This window comes from Poecilia reticulata, chromosome 20 (genome assembly GCF_904066995.2).
Source record: "Poecilia reticulata chromosome 20, P_reticulata-male-v2, whole genome shotgun sequence".
Taxonomy (NCBI): Eukaryota; Metazoa; Chordata; class Actinopteri; order Cyprinodontiformes; family Poeciliidae; genus Poecilia; species Poecilia reticulata.
In genome coordinates this window covers 20,828,999-20,846,164 of record NC_088849.1, presented here as the reverse complement: position 1 = coordinate 20,846,164, position 17,166 = coordinate 20,828,999, and the positions used below count along the sequence as shown (strand labels likewise).

Genomic DNA, 17,166 nt, shown 5'->3' with positions numbered 1-17,166 from the left:
ATTTTTTTGAGCAGTGTATATATATAAAACATGTGGATAATATGTGAATATCTATACTGCTTCATCTCCAATCCCATGCAAAGTTCAACCAGCATTTGTTGGAAATGTGGCCTCTTTGTAGCCTCTAAGACTAATTCCAGCCTTGTCTTATCTTTAATTTCTGAGATATTTCCAATGTTCTCCGTTTTAATGATCAAAATTAATTTGAAAGAGGAGTGTGACACTTTTTAGAGCCACTATAACTATTTTTCTCCCCCCCATGCTTGGTGCAGGTAGGTCACTGGATCAGAGAAACTTTGATCTAATATCATGGTTTCCTTAAATAAATATTTTACCTGCCAGCAGAAATTTCCCAGTAAACTGAACATGAAGATAATTAATAATGGTGACTAAAAAGAGTAAAAGCAGCTAGATGGGACTTTTTGTTGTGACTGAGAATGATTACAAATTATTAAACTAAAATCCGCCTTTCTGTAATAATCTACAGCCAAACATTTAGGATAGTGGAGCAGATGACATCCTGTGACGCATTCCCTAACGTCCATGACAAAAAAAAAAGAAATAATCTAGCATGTGATATAACTCTGTTTGAAATATCAAGGTCAGGAGGTTGCAGAGATTCAGCATATTCGCAACAAGAAACAAAAACAAACAGCTGAAAGGCGAAGTGTTCCTAATGGAAGCTCTTCGTTTTAAAGGTCAGTCTATCTTTTCAGAGTGAACGAAAACATGACCACAGTGAGGGAGACCAGCTGTTTGACAACATCTCACAAACACACCTCCAAATGTCATTAGTAATATCCACTTTATTTGCCATTTTCAAATTACTCACAAAAAAAAAAAAAAAAGAATTGAAATGTAAGCTTCACCTCTTGCATTCACAAACAGGCTACATTAGTGGTTATGCTCAAAATAAGTAAACATGAAGGAGACATTTAACCGATGGTATACAACAACCGTCCAGTCCAAGACGTAGATGGCTGTCATCATTCCAAGGGCATTAATAGAAAAAGGTAAAGCAAGTTAATTAAAAGCCCCATTAGGACATTCTGCTTGCAGCTTTTCACACATTATCTGCTTTAGAGTCCTGCAGAGGTGTTGGCCTGTGAAGTTTGTTGCATGAAAATGAAGCAAAGAAAAAAAAAAAAAAAAAAAAAAACAGGAACAGTGTAGTGGAAGGCCTGCTCACAACAAACTGGGGTCTTTCTTAGTTTCTTCCCAAGTCTCACTAACTTTTCAGGAATCTGTGTGATGCGCCGGAGGTTAGCCCTTAGAACATCTGTAACCGCTTTGTGTTCTGATGTAATGGCTTCCCAACAGTTTGGGTCTAGCCTCCTTCTCTCCAGAGTCCCAACTCTTTTCCTTCCTCTGTGTGCTTAATGCTCAACATGCGTCGCGTTTCTGTCAGGAAACACAACTGTGCATTTTTCTACGCATTAACTCGGGGAATCGATGAACTCGCACTGAGTCACTTTTAAATCTAATAAGATGCATAACTTTTGGATGATGTTGTGTTTTCCGAGCTGAAATCGGATCCCTACTGAGAGCTTTAGAGCTGAAGTGCTTCTTCTACTGAGCTTCGCCTTTTTGAAAGGTAGTTTAAAGACACAGAGACGGCATTTTGAAATGTTTTACATTCCCTCGTTCCAGCTCCAAAAAACCTTTTGCATAGACACCACGTACAGTTTTGGACAGAAGCTTAGATCAATTTTTCATGGGCATGAACGCGACACTACTAGTAGATCTTCATAACTCATCTGAAGTGGGTTTTCTTCTGTCACTTGGTTAATCAAGCACACTCCTGTAATGCATTTTAAAAACTACAATATAATGCACAAGCTTGAATTGATCAAATTAATCAAACTTATACATACAGAAATGAAAGAAATTCAAAACCCACAATAACCACTGACAGCTAAACATTTCCCTCAGAATGATGCTGCTTTCACCAAGCCTGACGAAAACGTTGGAAGTGCCAAACTGATAGTTCAATCGCTGCACCTCAATCCAATTTTTAAATTTACTTAAGTTAAATGTTTAATAATCATTCCACCCTGCAAAGATAAAGGATTAAATAAAGAATTTAAAGCCTTAAATGAGTATGACATCCATGCCCATGAGAAATGGACCAGAACTGTATTTACGCTCACATCAAATATTTAGAACATAATCAGACTGGATGTTTAGCAACAACCTTTTGTGTGGCTGTTAGAGGAAAAAAAAGTGTAAACATTTTAAATAAATGTCTTAAGAATTAAAAAATTAGAGCCTCGGTCTGAAGAATTAAGAACAGAAGGGTTTAGTTGGTGGTTTTCTTTCTTTCCTTGGTCAAATTTAGCTGTTGCTGAAGAGCAGCCAGTTCATTTCTGTGCTATTCAAACATCAACTTTCCTCTCAAACCATCCAGTTGCAAGAGCTAAAAAAAAAAAAGAAACGCATGAAGTTTTTAACATGTTACAGAGAAGCCTTGCCACAGGATGCAGCTGATGGAACAAAAAAAAAAAAAGTAGAACGTCGATGACTTCTATGCTCTGCAAAGCACTGGCAGTTTAGGATTACAGGATGAGTAAGAAGGGATTATTCACATTCACGACGGACAGAGAGGCAACCGTGACGCACTGCACAAGAATTACAAAAGCCCTCAGAACCCTCCATGTCTTACACCGATCAAACTGTTTCACTTCCCCCTTGTCGATCCTCTGCTAAGGTAGTTTTTACACAACGCTGTAGTGCTGATCGGTTTATGCTCACCATGGAAATTTCTCATTCACTGGAATTAACAACTGGGCACTTATTTCAGGGTTCCTACACATTTTTCATTTGAAAAATCCAGACGCAAATTTTGAAATTGCTCAATCATTTTTGGCATGTAGGTAGAAGCTAAGGAGTATTTAAAAAAAAACAAACAAAAAAGCATTTAGAATCAGTATTTTTCGTACACAAAACAAGACTGTGGGCGCGGTTCTGGGCTAGACAATGTTAAACTGCGTGGCTGATGTAGCGCTCCAACCAAAAGGGGCTTCGCTAACAAAGACTTGCATGGATTTCCAACCCAAACATACGCACAAACAAATCCAGATGAATAAAACTGCACATGCGAATGGATCCAAACATGTTTCTCCCTGTTCATTGGCTTATTGTTTTGCGAAAAACAAGATTGTTTCATTTAATTGTGCCGTTACAGAGACAACAAGAGCTTATGTTTGACTTTGTTGCGATAATTAGTGCTTTATCTCAAGAAAGAAACATCTGAACTTTTTACATGTTAATTAGTCATTTTATCAGGGTAAAAAAAAAAAAGTTATGTTTTTATAACAGTTTTATTATATTGTTTTCTGAGAAAATTTGGTTTTTGAGTGTGTTTTGTGTTAGCAGTTTAAAGACAACCTCATTTAAACAAATTGTTATTTGGAGAAAGGTCTGGAATGAAGATGTTGGAACAAAGGAAGAAATAAGAGTCTATGGAGACAAATGTTTTTCTAGACAAGCTGCTTTTATCAATACTGGTTCAGAATTTTTAAGACGGTGTAGGAACCCTGTTATTTGTATTACCTAGCAGTTTTCTTTGGTTGCTGACGGCAACGTTTTTGGAAAGAGGAAATCGTAATTCAATCTTTGCTTTTGTTTGTTTTCGTCCTCTAAGTCCTCCTTCTGTTAAGCTACTCCTAAATAAGAAATACATTTAAATGAAAACTAGTGTAATATAAAGTTGCTAATTAAAAGTCTGAGCCGAGAAGAAATTAAATTGTCTGGAAGCAATTTTTTTTTAGTATTGAGCTGCATGTAGTGTTATAGAATCACCTTTTTTTTTTTTTTTTTTATCAGAGCACCAGGGATTCCTCAATCACAAAAAAGGCAATGAAATTCCTTAGCCGAGCGAGGTAACACTTCTAAAACGTTAGGACTGAAAAATGTTCAAGTGTTGCAGAAATCCCTTTGAGGATTCAGGGTAGTGATCAATGTTGTTTGTGCATTTTTAGAAGACAAACTGACAGGAAGAAGTGAAGGAAATGGAAAAATTGTGTGCCTATTTTACAGTGCTTTATGTGGAGGAGAAAAGAAAAAAAACCCGGAGAAAATAGTGTTTAAAAGCACGTTATCGCACAAAAAACATGTAGGAATGGCAACAAATGTGGGCACCTGCTTAGAAAAGGGAGGCGTTATTTCAATAAAATCCTTTCCAGATTAACCAGTGGAAGTTATATTTACTTGGCGGCACTTGAACCTGGAGTTTGCGCTACAATGCTGAGTATTTCCAAGCAAAGGTGGTGGACCCTATACATGGTCTGGGGGTTTTCCTGACTACACCTTCCCCGTTTAAGCGTTGGCTCTGAAAACGTCTCAGTCCTTCTCTATTGAACATACACCTGTACAGCTGTCTGAAGATAATATGAATACACTTTACAATTAAAATGTTACGTTTTTTCTGGGGGGACATTTTAGGGCTTCTTGGCAAGCTCAGGCCTACAATTAAAACACCACTCATCTATTAAAACTCTGTCATGTGTAAGAGTAAGAAAAGGAGATTACTTAAATCATAAATTATTTGGAGTGTCAGCACATAAAAAGTTAAGAGCTAAAAATGGTGTATGAAGTGCCACCTCACTACTTCCTGACGCACGGTCAGAGGTCCTGCTTTAGCCAGGAACAGAAAGTCATGGTCAGGTCTGGGCACAAAAGAAATGCAAAAGTCTGAGAAATGTACATGTACACTAGCAGCTACCCTGCTCTCCTTCACCACTATAAAATGCAGCATCTCTCTCTAATCCTTTTAGCCAGGCTTTTACTTTTCTTCTTCCCGTTCTTCTCTTTGCTGTCCTCCATTTTTCTCGCTCGGATCTCTCGCATCAGGTCAAAAAACACCTGAAAACAAACAAACAAACAAAGAAAAAGTTGAAATTTTTGATTTCAATTTCAAACCGTGAGCTCGTTCAACCAGGAGGGAGCGACAAACCTTATCCACATTGGCACGGGTTTTGGCAGAAGTCTCCACGTAACACACGCCCCACTGCTCTGCACGCGCCTTCGCTTCGTCCGCGCTGACCTGCCGCCGGTCGTCCAAGTCCGATTTGTTGCCGACCAGGAGGAAGGGCACATTCTCGTCCTCCTTCACTCGCAGAATCTGCTCTCTGCAAAAACAGCCGTGGAGCACGTACAGGTACAATGGAACGTGCGTCTTAATTAAAAGTATCTTCTTGGAAACAACAACCTCTAAGCAGGTATTAAAGATATGTTTCCTTAAGTCCACATTTCCATTTTAAAACTGTCTTAGTTTTAAGGCGAATAACTCATGGTGTCACCCCCTAATCAGCTAATGAACTCCTGCAAAACGTTCCTGAGCCTCTAAACGTTCTCACCGTCTAGGTCAGTAGGCGACAGCTGACTTGAAAGGCACAAATACTCAGCAAAAAGTTAAGTGGAAGGAAAAAGTGTGGGTGTTCATTTAGGTACGCTCTCTCTCACCTGAAGTCTACTGTTGCTGCAAAAGACTCCAGCTCTGTGATGGAAAACACGCAGAGGAAGCCCTCGCCGCTGCGGAAGTAGTTGTCCCGGATGGCGGCGTAGTCCTCCTGGCCGGCCGTGTCCAGGATGTCTATCTGCACCTCCTCTCCGTCCAGCACTACTTTCTTCCTGTAGCTGTCTGCTTTAGTGGGCTCGTAGTCTTCAACAAACTGGGAGAGGATAAAACAGGTAGATTTGACCGGTTACAGGTGGAAGAAACGTGTCAGCTTCGCATGCCTGCTGAAATGCGAGACACCGACCTCATCGTACATGAACTGGAGGGTGAGGGCTGACTTCCCCACCCCTCCGCTGCCCACCATGATCACTTTGTGGAGGGCCAGAGAGTTCTGTCCTTTGGGCTTTGCAGCGGCCATGGCTCGGCGTAGATGTCAAGGGCGGGGTGGGGGGTGAAAGGTCAAGGCAGCGGGTGAATGGATGGGATTGCGAAAAGAAGATCGTAAAAGGATTCCAGGTGTAACAAAGTGCAGGGTGAAAATTCCTGTTAAAAGTACAGCGAGAAGGAGAAAATAATTAAAAAACAGTGCATCATAATTTCCACAGCCTCCTTGCTCCATGTCAGCAGGTTGATGGATTTGTCAGGGGAGACGGAGGTCACACTTAAACACGCTGCGGAGAGCAACCGTTTCAGATCGCACCAGATAAATTAAAATGTCTGCATTTTATTCCCTCTCTGCTAAAATGCTTTCTTCCTTGTTTTTCACTGAAATAATGTAATTATTTGTCTTAGTAATGCCAAAGAAGACGATAAGTATATTTGATTGCTGGTACAAATTACTCATTTAGCAGCATTTGTCATTTAATTAAGACAAAAAAAATTTTAAAGTAAGAAAATCACATCCTGACTGCTCTGTTTACTATTATTTCCTCTTTTTTTTGTACTTTACAGCCACAAATTTCTTTGTATTTCACCGGGATGTTATGTAATACACCAAAATAAAGTAATGCATGATTAAGTGGTGGGAAAACAAAACCCGTTTTATTTTTTTCTTTACAACTAAAAACATATCGTGCAATTAAATTTGGACGTTACTTTCTAGAGACGCAGAACCACCTTTTGCTGTAATACCAGTAGCGGGTTTTTTTAAGGGTATGTCTCCACTATCTTTGCACATCTACGGACTAAAAAGTTTCCCAACTTTTTTTTTTCTAAAATAACTCATGATCAGTCAGAACAGATGGAAAATGACTGAAGATTCATCTTCAAGTTTTGCCTCAGATTCTGCACTTTGACGCAACATACAGCCAAGTTTCAAACTGGTTTGGCTGTGTGTTTAATGTTGCCTAGCTGGAAGGTGAACCTCAGAAGGAAAGACCGCTGCAGAGCATGATGCTGCCACCACCATGTTTTACAGGGGCAACAGTTTCCACTGTGATGTTCGATCACCTTCTCCCACGTTTGCTGTTTCTTTACATGCTTTTCTTTCAACAACTTTCTTCTTGTTCCATAAACAACAGGTTCTATAGTGTCTGTGGTTAATAGTTGCCGTGCCGTTTCCTCTGACTTTTTGTGAAAGCAACGCATGCAGCAGTCAAAGTGTGCAGAAACAAGATTCACTGAATGCAAAAGAGTCTCTTTATGCAAAGAAGGACAAGAGTGAAAGGCAACTAAGATTCACAAGGTCCCCAGTGGAGATGTGTTAAAGGTATACTTACCAGTATGTGCAATTCTTATGGGAAATTAAATCATTTATGATGGATTGAGGTAAAACAATTCATGCTTTTCAGAATAAGAGACAAAACATCTCAACACTGCCTTAACACACACTGGAATTAAAACAATACTACAGTGCATCAACGGTTAATTTTTAACTGCACCTTTTCTTTTACATTAAAGGTAAAACAGTTTAGAAATCCCCAGAATGTAGGAGTTTCCTGTAGTTGATGAAGGATCGTTGATACACATTTGTATCATAAAACTTTTTTATTATGATTAATATTTCTAGGCAGCATCTGGTGATGTTTTTTTTCTTTCTTCCAAATCTGACATCTGCAAGAGCAATTTAGTGGTCAGAACTAATGCATGGAGACCGTAAGGGAATCATGATGCATAGAAATGAGGGGGTGAAGGCCCATTCCCAGCACAGGCCAAGGCAAACCTCTTGGAAGCAGGATTAAACATGGGAATTATGCCAATGCTTCATTAGACAAATTAACTAAAGCTAATTTGCAACGTCAGCTGTCAGTCAATATAACGATGTAGCATTTAATGTAATGCTCCCCTAATATTTACTTACTTTAAGTGCAAATAATAAAAAATAGTGAACTATAAACTATGAATGTAAGAGTCTCATTCTCTTGATAGCACGATTCAATTATGTTATTTTAACATAATAATATCTCAAGGACTACACGGGGGAAACTATTATAATTTTCCTAGAATAAACCAGCAAGAGGAAGAAATTAGCACTGAAATGACGACAATAACAAAACATGAGCAGTTTCTGATAACTGAGCAATCTATAATTGAGCAAACTAATACAAGAGGATATGGAAAACATGAATAACCCCGTTAACAGATTATTAAACTAGAAATTTACAGACTAAATGCTCTGAAAATCCACGCCTGGAGGCTATTAAAGTGGGCGATGTGGCTAAGCGAGCAGCTACCTAAACCGCACGGAGCAGGTAAACATGTCACCTGACGTTTAATTAGCAGCTGGGGAAGCTCAGGCTGATTGAAACGCCTCTAAAATCAAATCTTTATTATCCTGACACCCAGCAACAGATGCTTGCACCGTTGAACAGCTCTGTCGATGGCAGAAGGGAAAAAAGAGGAGCTAGCAGCAAGCGGTTGGTACCACAGCAGCTAATCACAACTAACACACAAAATAGGGCTGGAGCGGTAAAAAGGCGTTTTAATAGAACAACATACCTGCAAATTAACTGGTTTTCCCTTGGGGTAGAATGATAGACGAAAGGTGAGTGAGAGGAGGCAAAATAAAAACACTCTGCTTCCTGTGCTTGTTAGCTCATGGCTAGCTCGGTGGCTAACTCCAGGGACTCTGGTGGTAGCTGTTAGCAGCGGACTGACTGAACGTCCTGTGGGCTTGGCTGTGTCTGACAACGCCCGCCCGCCAGGGACACTCTCCCAGCTCTACGTTTTACTTTTGAATTTAAACTGATTCTTCTGTCTCTAAAAAAAAAAAAAATCACTTTATTTTGATGCTACTAACTTTAATAATTTTCTTGAAGCTTAGGACATAACATTGGCCAATTTGCATAAATGGGGAAACGGTGGAGAGGCACTAAGATGGCCAAATACTAGAGGTGTTGTTGAAAGGTGCAGAGAATTTAATTGCACTTTCCTGCTATAAAAGCCAACTCCAGCTGCTACAGTAATAATGTACTGAAAATTAATCTTATGTGCCACAGTTGACATTTTCTGCTTTGGTTTTCTTTCAGTAATGAAAGAAAATGCCACAATTTCTAACTTGCACCGCAAGTTTGCAGAGAGGAGTTGGAATGACACATTTCAGCTTGTTCGCAGATGCATGGTAAGGCAATCTTAAGGCAAACCTTTTGTCATTTTAATCTCATGTTCATTTAGAAGAATGAAAAACTGCCTTACAGTTTTGTTGAGTCAGTTTGGGATGGGCCCTTTAACAATATAACATGTGATGTGTGGCAATGCACTCCCATTAGATCATCCATAGAGGGATACTTGAGCCTTTGTTTGATCATCACTCTGGGCACTGATGTGCTTCTGATGTTTACTTGGTCTCACTTGCCATCTACATTAGAATGTAAAGTTATGTAAACGCCTTAAAATAAATTTGTTTTATTGTAGGATCTCTCATTCAAACTAAGTGCATTCAGTGACAAATGCAACCTCAGAGAGAAATATCTCTTATTTCTTCTAAATAAAGTTGCCAGTTCTGCACTTTTACTTCCATCACTAAGGATGTTTGCTAGTGTTTTATTGTTGGCAATAAACACAGACATAAAAATTAGCCAATTGCTAAGTGCAGTTGAGATTCTATGATGCTGTGGGACTGTTTCTTTTCGATTAAGCTCTGGGAATCTACTTGATGTTAGGAAGTCTTTGATCGAACCTAATAAAAATGTGAATACTGAAAACGAGTAATTATACAGGGTGATGATCCAAGCTATGGCCAATCGACAGAGAAATGTCTCTTTGTACTCAAATTTAACCTTGTTTTATGACCAGCCCAGTCCCCACATATTAAAATATTCACAAAAAAAATTTTTTAAATGTGTGTGCAATGCAGAATGGTGGAACAGGACTTGAGAGGTATAATGTGTTTGCCAACAATATGATATACAAGTTTAAGAACAAAGGATTGAATGTGCAAATGCTTATTTTGCAGTCCAAGCATGCTGTTTTTAAATGTACTGAAACTAGTCTGGCCATTGTCTTCCTGCACTATTCCGCTTGATTCAAATCTCTCTTACAGCTCAGTCTGGGTTTTCTCCTGTTTACTTGGATTCCCTCCGGTATAATTTCTAGCATGCTAATCAGCGAACAAAAGAAGTTGTGAATGATATCTGTCTTGCTTTAGATTTGTAGTCTGCCTGTACTTTTACTAATGGCAGCAGCGTAATTGAACAAAGCCGTTCGGTGTTGGCCACACTTCAAAACATTGAACAGCCATTTTGTTCGGATAGGTACTTCTCTCTTTGAAGTGGAGGATGGTTGGGGTTAGCTTGGTTTATAGCTAACGTGTTGAACCGTGCGCGCGCCAACTCCGCTCACACGCATTGGCGTCGCGCGCTATCTGGTCATGCACTTTTGAATTTGTGTAACTGAGCGCGGATCGCTCGCCCTCCATTCACAAAATAAATGGACTATTACGAAGGTGCTCCAGCAGAGCAGGTCCCTTTGGACTGTCATTTATATACACCCTCCTTTGAGGGCTCATTTTATGAGGATATGACTCCAACGTAAACGCGAACTTTCAGACTTTAACAATTTCCTTTAAGCTACAGGAAACTGGCGCATTATATACGTCACGGACAAACGTCAACGATTGGGTAAAATTTAAAACTTCCAACAGCGTCTACGCCTGTTGCAGGCGGTAATGCGCCAACTTTGTTGTTTGCCAAAAAAAAAAAAAAAACACAGAAGAAGAGTCCACGCCTCCGGGAACATAGACATAATATAAGAGAAGATGCCTCATGCACCGCTCTCGCCTATTGTCGCTGACGAGATTTAGGGCGGCCATATTGGAGCGGTACTCCACTCCAACTCGGCTAATGTGTTTAGCAGGCACAATGACATATCAGCGCATTTAATCGATCATAACACGCTTTTTTGTTACTGGAAACCATATTCAAACATCTATCAAAGCTACATTAATATATATATATCTATGTTTTCCAGCCGACGAGTTCTAGCTTCAGAGTGATTCCGCACCTGAGATTGAGTCCAAAATCCGAGATTCATCCGTGCTGCAGTGAATCCGTCTCTTTTTAAAGATATCTCCCACTTCTTCCTCATATCGTTTCTTTATAAAACCTTCAAAACCAAAACGGAAGATTTGGGATGTATCTTACTTTGGACAGAGTGAAAGAATTGCATATAAATAATAGTCTTTACCACCTGTGTAAACTTTGCTGGTGAATGTTATAACACGTAATATAAGTTTTATAATGTATGTTACATTGTTTCATTTCTAATGTAGGCTCTTGTGTCAGATAATCTGAGTCAATGTTGGAGAATAATAATTTTTTTTAGATTTACGGAATCTCAATTATCCTTTATAGCGGGGCTGAACCCGTATAAAGGGTTCAGCCCCGTATATACGGGTTGAACCCTTTATATATACGGGTTCATGTGTATATATAAAGGGTTAACCTGTACAGTGCTAATATGCACTGTACATATTAGCACTGTGCTAATATGTACAGTGCTACATATTAGCACTGTAGCTAATATTTCAGTAAAGTAATATTCCAGTCACAGAATATACACAATAATATGTCCATCTTACTTGTGAAATGTTGTCTGTGGAGCCCTCACATCAATAGTCCATCGATCCGAACAACAATATCCCTCAGTGCTGAGGCATCTTCTGCTGTTTTGATTGACAAAGTAGAAGGATATACCGCTCCAAGATGGCCGCCGTATTTCCTGCGCCGGAGCAGCCATTGCGGGGTCTACTCTTATATTATGTCTGTGTCCGGGAAACGATATAGACCCCAGACCCTCTGTACGGAGCAAAGTGTAGTGTAAGGGGTCCGCTTTTTACCTGCTTCGACGAAGCTAACCAGCGTGCAGAGACTCTGAAGAGGGTTTAGTTTTCTTTAGATTTTCATGGGTGGAGCCCCCAGAGAGGAGAATATTTGTGGATTTATTTAAAGTGGAGATTGGCAGGGGTCAGTCTCCAGAGTCTGGTAAGGCAATCTTGATTACTCGGTGGTCTAAAGTGATGTGTGGCCCAAAGGGATACAGCAGCTGGGGCTAGTTATACAATACTGACCAGCAAGGATTATGAAGAAATTAGATTCTCAAAGCAAAGGATGAGTTCACAGTATATTTGCCCTCTGTTTAAAACTGTATGTAAAGGATCCTCAGTGTCAATATTTCCCTTGCTGTGGTGTCACGCAGCTCGTGTTCGTTGAGGGGATCGGGCAGACGGCACTAGACTGTTGACACAAGCCTCGCACTGCTGCACAACACGTCCTTTGTCAGGTTTTCACTTCCCTTTGTCCCACAATAGGACAAACCCAGGGATGAATCCAAACCTTGTGAGCCGATTGCAAGAGCTTTGGACAGACTCCAGGAAGTGCTTCAGGGTAAACAAATATTCCAATGATTCATTTTTCTGCTTTCTAGTATATTGGTAACATTATTATTCTTTTTTTTTTATTTCATTTTCAGCACCAACTATGGACAACACAAAATCCAGACTGGAAATGATTGCCAAACGACAAGGGTAAATACATTTGTTTGTAACATGACAAAAAAATATAAAAAAAAACTTTGAGCTGGTGAACAAAAGTGTTCATATCTCAGATCTAGCTCTCTGGGAGTCGATGCATAATTTATTGTAGCGTCTAACCTTCGTTCATATACAATTTTGATTTTTTTTTTTTTAGGATGGATTTTTACTGTACTGACGCCACCTGCTACCTGACGGCTGACATTTTCTACCTGGAGGTGTTGCTGCTGCCATCTGGTGAGGTGAAGGAGGTAATGGTGGCTCTACATGGAGAACGCCCCACTGTAAGCGGACTCTGGCCTTCAGGCGATATGAAGCTATTCCTCTTTTTAAATTTTATTAACTAATTCTCTAAAATCGCTTTGCAGCCCAGCAGGTCCCTTTTGCATCTCCTTAGGTAAGCGATGACGGCGTGTTAAATTTACGTCAGATAAAACGGGCAATTTATCGCCAACTACTTTGGATGACGACAGTTTCAGCTGTTGGACGAGTAATTTACCTGAAAATGCTAATTCCCCTTTTTTTTTTTTTTCTGGATAATTTAAAGGTCCTATAACTTTTCAGAATTTTCCGTGAGGCTGAGGGAACTGTTTGCTCAATACAACATTCCTGGAGACAGGTAGGTTTTCCTGAGACGTTCACGATTCACTTTTAAAATCTGGAATGGTTACCATTTGGCCTCCCATCTGTTGCTTTCACAGAGAAACAAAATCCAAAATGTTGAAATCCCTAAAAAGCCTCTGGAAAGACCTTCAGCAAATATCAGATATGCCAAAGTAAGTAACAAAAAACACTAATATGGTGACTTTTTAGCAGTTGTTACTGTTACTACTAAAAATAGCAGTAACAGTTTGCACTGCTTTTGGACAACTTGAATTAAACTGTTTATTCATTCAGGATGTTTTCTTTCTTTTAGTGAACCAAAGCGCTTTGAAGCCCAAATGGACTTAATAAACAATGGCAGGGTTGGCTTTTTAATGACAGAAAAGCAAGGTATGAGTTGGAACGTTTACAGTAAATCATACACGTGGATTTTTTTTTTCTTTTTAAGATCTGATTTATTCATTTATTGTTCCAGATTATCCTCCTTCTCTTTACTTCTATATCTCACCAAATGATTGCCCGAAGAACTCAGAGATGTGTAAGATTCAGATTTTTCATCTCAACTTAATGTCTGATCATGCAGCGGATTCGAAGTTGCGTCTTTTATTTCATAGCACTAGAGGAATTGCTGGAGTTCAAGCCAGTTGTCCAGGTAAACCAGGCTACAATCGGAGTCGGCGACTTGACTCGCAGGCTTCAGATGACATCTCTAATCTCAGAGGCTCCTCATCTGGACACTCGTAGGTCTGTATTTTATTTATAGTCTCTCATTCAGTAGAATGATGGGAAGGTCCCAGCTGCGAGTTAACAATAAACCTGCGTCTTGGAGCCAGCTGTCCGGCGGGCGCTGCACTCGGTGAGGTTTCGAATGAGACGCTTCCCGCGTGTTTCCTGCTCAGACTGAAGACGCCGATACCTGTGTTTTCTCATATTGTGGAGAGAGTTGGACAAATCACAGGTTGGAAACTTTTCCAAGAACAAAATCAAACTTCTTTTTGTTTTCAACAGCTCCACACTCATTCCATTGTTTCTACAGGCGTGACTATACCAGATTGTGACCTCCAGTGGGCACCGTTACCCAAGCTTCTGATGAACGCTTCTGCAAGTGCAAAAAGCCCCTCGGAGCCATTAGATGGACAGGAGATCTTTACAGTGGTACAAGTCTGCTTTTAGCTTTATTTATTTATTTTTTTTTTTGTCAATTTAAATTCTTATGGATTACATACTGAGGGAGAATCGAAACGTCTCGTCCAGGTTTTTCCTGAGGGTGGGATGCACACTTATGTTGTCCCTGATTCTTCCTGGGATGCTCCCACGCAAAGAGCAGCTTTGCTGGCCAGCGTTCCCTTCACCCAGCCGGCTCACGTCTCCGCCGTGCTGGAGCTGCTGCGTCACCAGTGTGTCTTTAACACCCTGCTGAGGAGCTGCTTGACTCAGAGTGCCAGTCCAGGTGGGAGGATGTTCATGTGGTAGAATTATATCCAATATGGCGGAAGGGATGCTGCCAAGAAGACTTGTAATGCTCTTATTACATTTGTGTTGTGTTCTGCTTTATTTCTATGAATTCCCACCAGCTTCAGTTTGTGACCTTCACTTTGAGGTCCGCCCAGAGTCCACTACCAGCATTTCTGTGACCTTCTGTCAACCCCACATTGACCGTCTTGCCGTCTGTAAGCATTTTTTAAGAGAATTTTATGGGGGGGAAAAAAGCCACTTACTTTAAGTATTTTTCAGGTCTGGATAAGTATAGCAGGAAAATGGTGTGGAAAATGTTTGAATTTCCAGACTTGCTTCTCATATGGTTTTTGGTTCGTGCAGGTTTGGTATTTAAAGCCTGTCCTCTGCAGTAATTTCTGTCGTAAATTGATAGAGAACATTGTGTTCTATAAATTCAAAAGAACTGCAGTGGGCCAGTTCAGGTTAGAAATGCTCTGTTAAGCATTTTGAATCTGCCTCAGCCATTAACATCATTAGATTATATGTAGTGTAAAAGTGGCGTATATTAATATACTACTCTTGTTGCTGCTAAAACTACCGATTTTTAAATAAAGTAAAAATGACTGAACTGTAAATGTTAGTCTGAGAGTGTGCAGGCATGTTTATTGGTAAACTTTTTGCTTCAAAATGTAAGGAAAGTAAAAAAGAAGTAGTTGTAAAAAAATATTTAGTCCATTTATGTACACCTTAACCTTTTGTGGGCTAATTTTTCAGAGTGGTATAATTGGCGTCTGTGAAATGAGTCTTGAAGATGAAGAGATTGCCAGTTCAGGCTAACCGTCAGCTGCAAACCTCTTTCCGTTTGTCCAACTGAGATTAATAGTTTCTTTATTGCAACTGAAATACTTATACCTTATAACCTCTACAGAACTACTTGTGGACTCGTGTGCTTTTCTGTCACCAGTGCTGGTCAACATACCTGACCCCCGTCAGATCACCTGCCAGTTGTTTGGAGGAGGATTTTATGATCCATCTTATCCCATGCTGGACGAATACACCACCATGGTTCTGACTAGGTCTGTTTTGTACGCTTGTAGCAATACTAATTGTAATCATTGCGTTCAGTTTGATTCCTTGCATAACACTTGTTTTGTTATCTCAGTTGTATGTCCATTCCTGTGGCCATGCGGGCGTTATACTGCAAGCTCGAGGAAACCACCAGCTGCCCCACCACCACAGTAGCTGAAAACGACCAACTAAGTCCTGAGATGGACACCGATGGCCAGTCGCCTGCAGCCTCCCGAAGCGCAGCATGACGGCGTTCCTGGTTCAATGTGCGGTGCCGTATCTGTCTCTAAATCTGAGCTTCGTCCTGAAACGAGCGCCAGCATGCCTGACGACCCCCACCCGCTCGTTCCTGTGGCTCCAATGGCAAACTCTCAGAGCTGGTCTCAACATAAGGAGGGCTTAGCGGCTGCCTGCGTCACAGATTATTGGACTTTATTAAGAAACTGGCCGCTGTGTAACAATTTGAAATGCTGATGGTTGAGTCTGTCTCACTATGCATTCCAGTGTGGTAGGGATGACTGGCTGTAAAGGTTTTTGAGGTCTGGCAGTGGGCCTCCACAGGGCAGGAAACCAGTTGCTTGTTACCATGTGAGCCAGTAAGTCCTGGTCTAAATGTCTCTATATTGGCTTGTGAAACCAAACAGATCTGACATTTTTCAGCTTTGAAAAAAAAAAAGAAAACTTTGCTGAATAACGAAACAATTTGGTTTGAATAGAGAAAAGAAAGCTAGAAGAAATTTCTTGATTACATTTGAGGACCATCTTGCTTTTTCTGGACTCCTGCCAGGACTTGTACCAATATAGGACAAATGCCTGCAGCCTGTACAGTAGAAGAAGAAATGTTTACCACAGAGACGACGATGTGATTTTTACTGCATTAGAGGTCTTTGCATACAATTTTCTAAACCTACTGAAATGGAGGATGATTTTAATGTATATATTTTTTACATATATTTAGAATATTTGATGCAACTGTTGACAGTAGACAACTGGCTTTGTCTGTATGCATATCCAATGACCTGTGTGACTGCTATTCATAGAAGCAGCCAAACATGTGGGGTTAGAAACGCTCTCTTCTTTCAGAGGAACCGTCCTTGAAATATTTGTTTTGTTGAGAAAGTTCACAAAAGGAGCACATCATATGGTGATGCTGGAGGATTTTAAATAACTGTCCAAGCTTTTATAAACCTGGTTGGATGTTTAGTCTAATGAGCGTCTTATGAGACTCTTGGCGTTATTTGAATTGTTCTTTTATGGGTGGGATCATATAGGATGTATGCATTTATAAGTAAAAGCTGCAAAAGTTTTAATGTTTTGTGGTCAGCTGAGAAAGAAATGCAGCCGTTAACACAGAATAGAGGAAAGTGTTTTATGGGTCTTGGTGAGTTTCGGGCATAAGTAAACTACACACACACAGTCAGCTGGTGGTGGTGGAGGCATCGTAATGCTGGGCTGTTTTACAGCATTGCAAACTGATGACACAAAGATACAGGGTGATGTTCTAGTAAAACAATAATATGAGAATAACTGGAGGGAATTTAAAATATATTTTCACTATATAATGTATTACAACAACAAAAAATTAATATTGGATCAAATAGAGCTTCAAAGTTTGACCGGTCTGAAGGATATG

The 17,166-nt window shown here is 40.1% G+C and overlaps 2 protein-coding genes across 3 annotated transcripts; one reads left to right on the top strand and one right to left on the bottom strand.

Moving 5' to 3' along the window:
• Positions 1-786: 786 nt before the first annotated feature.
• On the bottom strand, positions 787-8,612 carry ralaa (RAS like proto-oncogene Aa). The gene is made up of 5 exons (XM_008396545.3): positions 8,396-8,612; positions 5,763-6,001; positions 5,464-5,672; positions 4,955-5,129; positions 787-4,863 (listed from the first exon to the last, which is right to left on the bottom strand). Exons 2-5 carry the CDS (start codon positions 5,874-5,876, stop codon positions 4,741-4,743), a joined length of 621 nt encoding a protein of 206 aa, XP_008394767.1. The 5' UTR covers positions 5,877-6,001; positions 8,396-8,612; the 3' UTR covers positions 787-4,740.
• On the top strand, positions 7,840-16,742 carry med1l (mediator complex subunit 1-like). 2 transcript variants are annotated; one of them, XM_008396543.3, is made up of 17 exons: positions 7,840-8,313; positions 8,926-9,017; positions 12,204-12,279; positions 12,365-12,419; positions 12,583-12,709; positions 12,794-12,822; positions 12,973-13,044; positions 13,127-13,201; positions 13,342-13,418; positions 13,504-13,566; positions 13,643-13,772; positions 13,862-13,986; positions 14,065-14,183; positions 14,283-14,478; positions 14,603-14,698; positions 15,430-15,541; positions 15,628-16,742. In XM_008396543.3, exons 1-17 carry the CDS (start codon positions 8,277-8,279, stop codon positions 15,779-15,781), a joined length of 1,635 nt encoding a protein of 544 aa, XP_008394765.2. In that variant the 5' UTR covers positions 7,840-8,276; the 3' UTR covers positions 15,782-16,742. The 2 variants fall into 2 exon arrangements, with proteins under 2 accessions (XP_008394765.2, XP_017157456.2); XM_017301967.2 differs by lacking the exons at positions 7,840-8,313; positions 8,926-9,017 and adding an exon at positions 11,666-11,877.
• Positions 16,743-17,166: the final 424 nt, after the last annotated feature.

What these genes read in the sequence shown, in the direction of transcription:
- ralaa (XM_008396545.3), bottom strand. Translation starts at nt 5,876, where the DNA reads ATGGCCGCTGCAAAGCCCAAAGGACAGAACTCTCTGGCCCTCCACAAA. An exon ending in TCCAGTTCATGTACGATGAG is followed by an intron (nt 5,673 to 5,762) that starts GTCGGTGTCTCG and finishes ATCCTCTCCCAG; the next exon opens with TTTGTTGAAGACTACGAGCC. An exon ending in GCAGCAACAGTAGACTTCAG is followed by an intron (nt 5,130 to 5,463) that starts GTGAGAGAGAGC and finishes CTGTTTTTGCAG; the next exon opens with AGAGCAGATTCTGCGAGTGA.
- med1l (XM_008396543.3), top strand. Translation starts at nt 8,277, where the DNA reads ATGGCAGAAGGGAAAAAAGAGGAGCTAGCAGCAAGCG. An exon ending in GAGAGTTGGACAAATCACAG is followed by an intron (nt 13,987 to 14,064) that starts GTTGGAAACTTT and finishes TTGTTTCTACAG; the next exon opens with GCGTGACTATACCAGATTGT. An exon ending in GACTCAGAGTGCCAGTCCAG is followed by an intron (nt 14,479 to 14,602) that starts GTGGGAGGATGT and finishes AATTCCCACCAG; the next exon opens with CTTCAGTTTGTGACCTTCAC.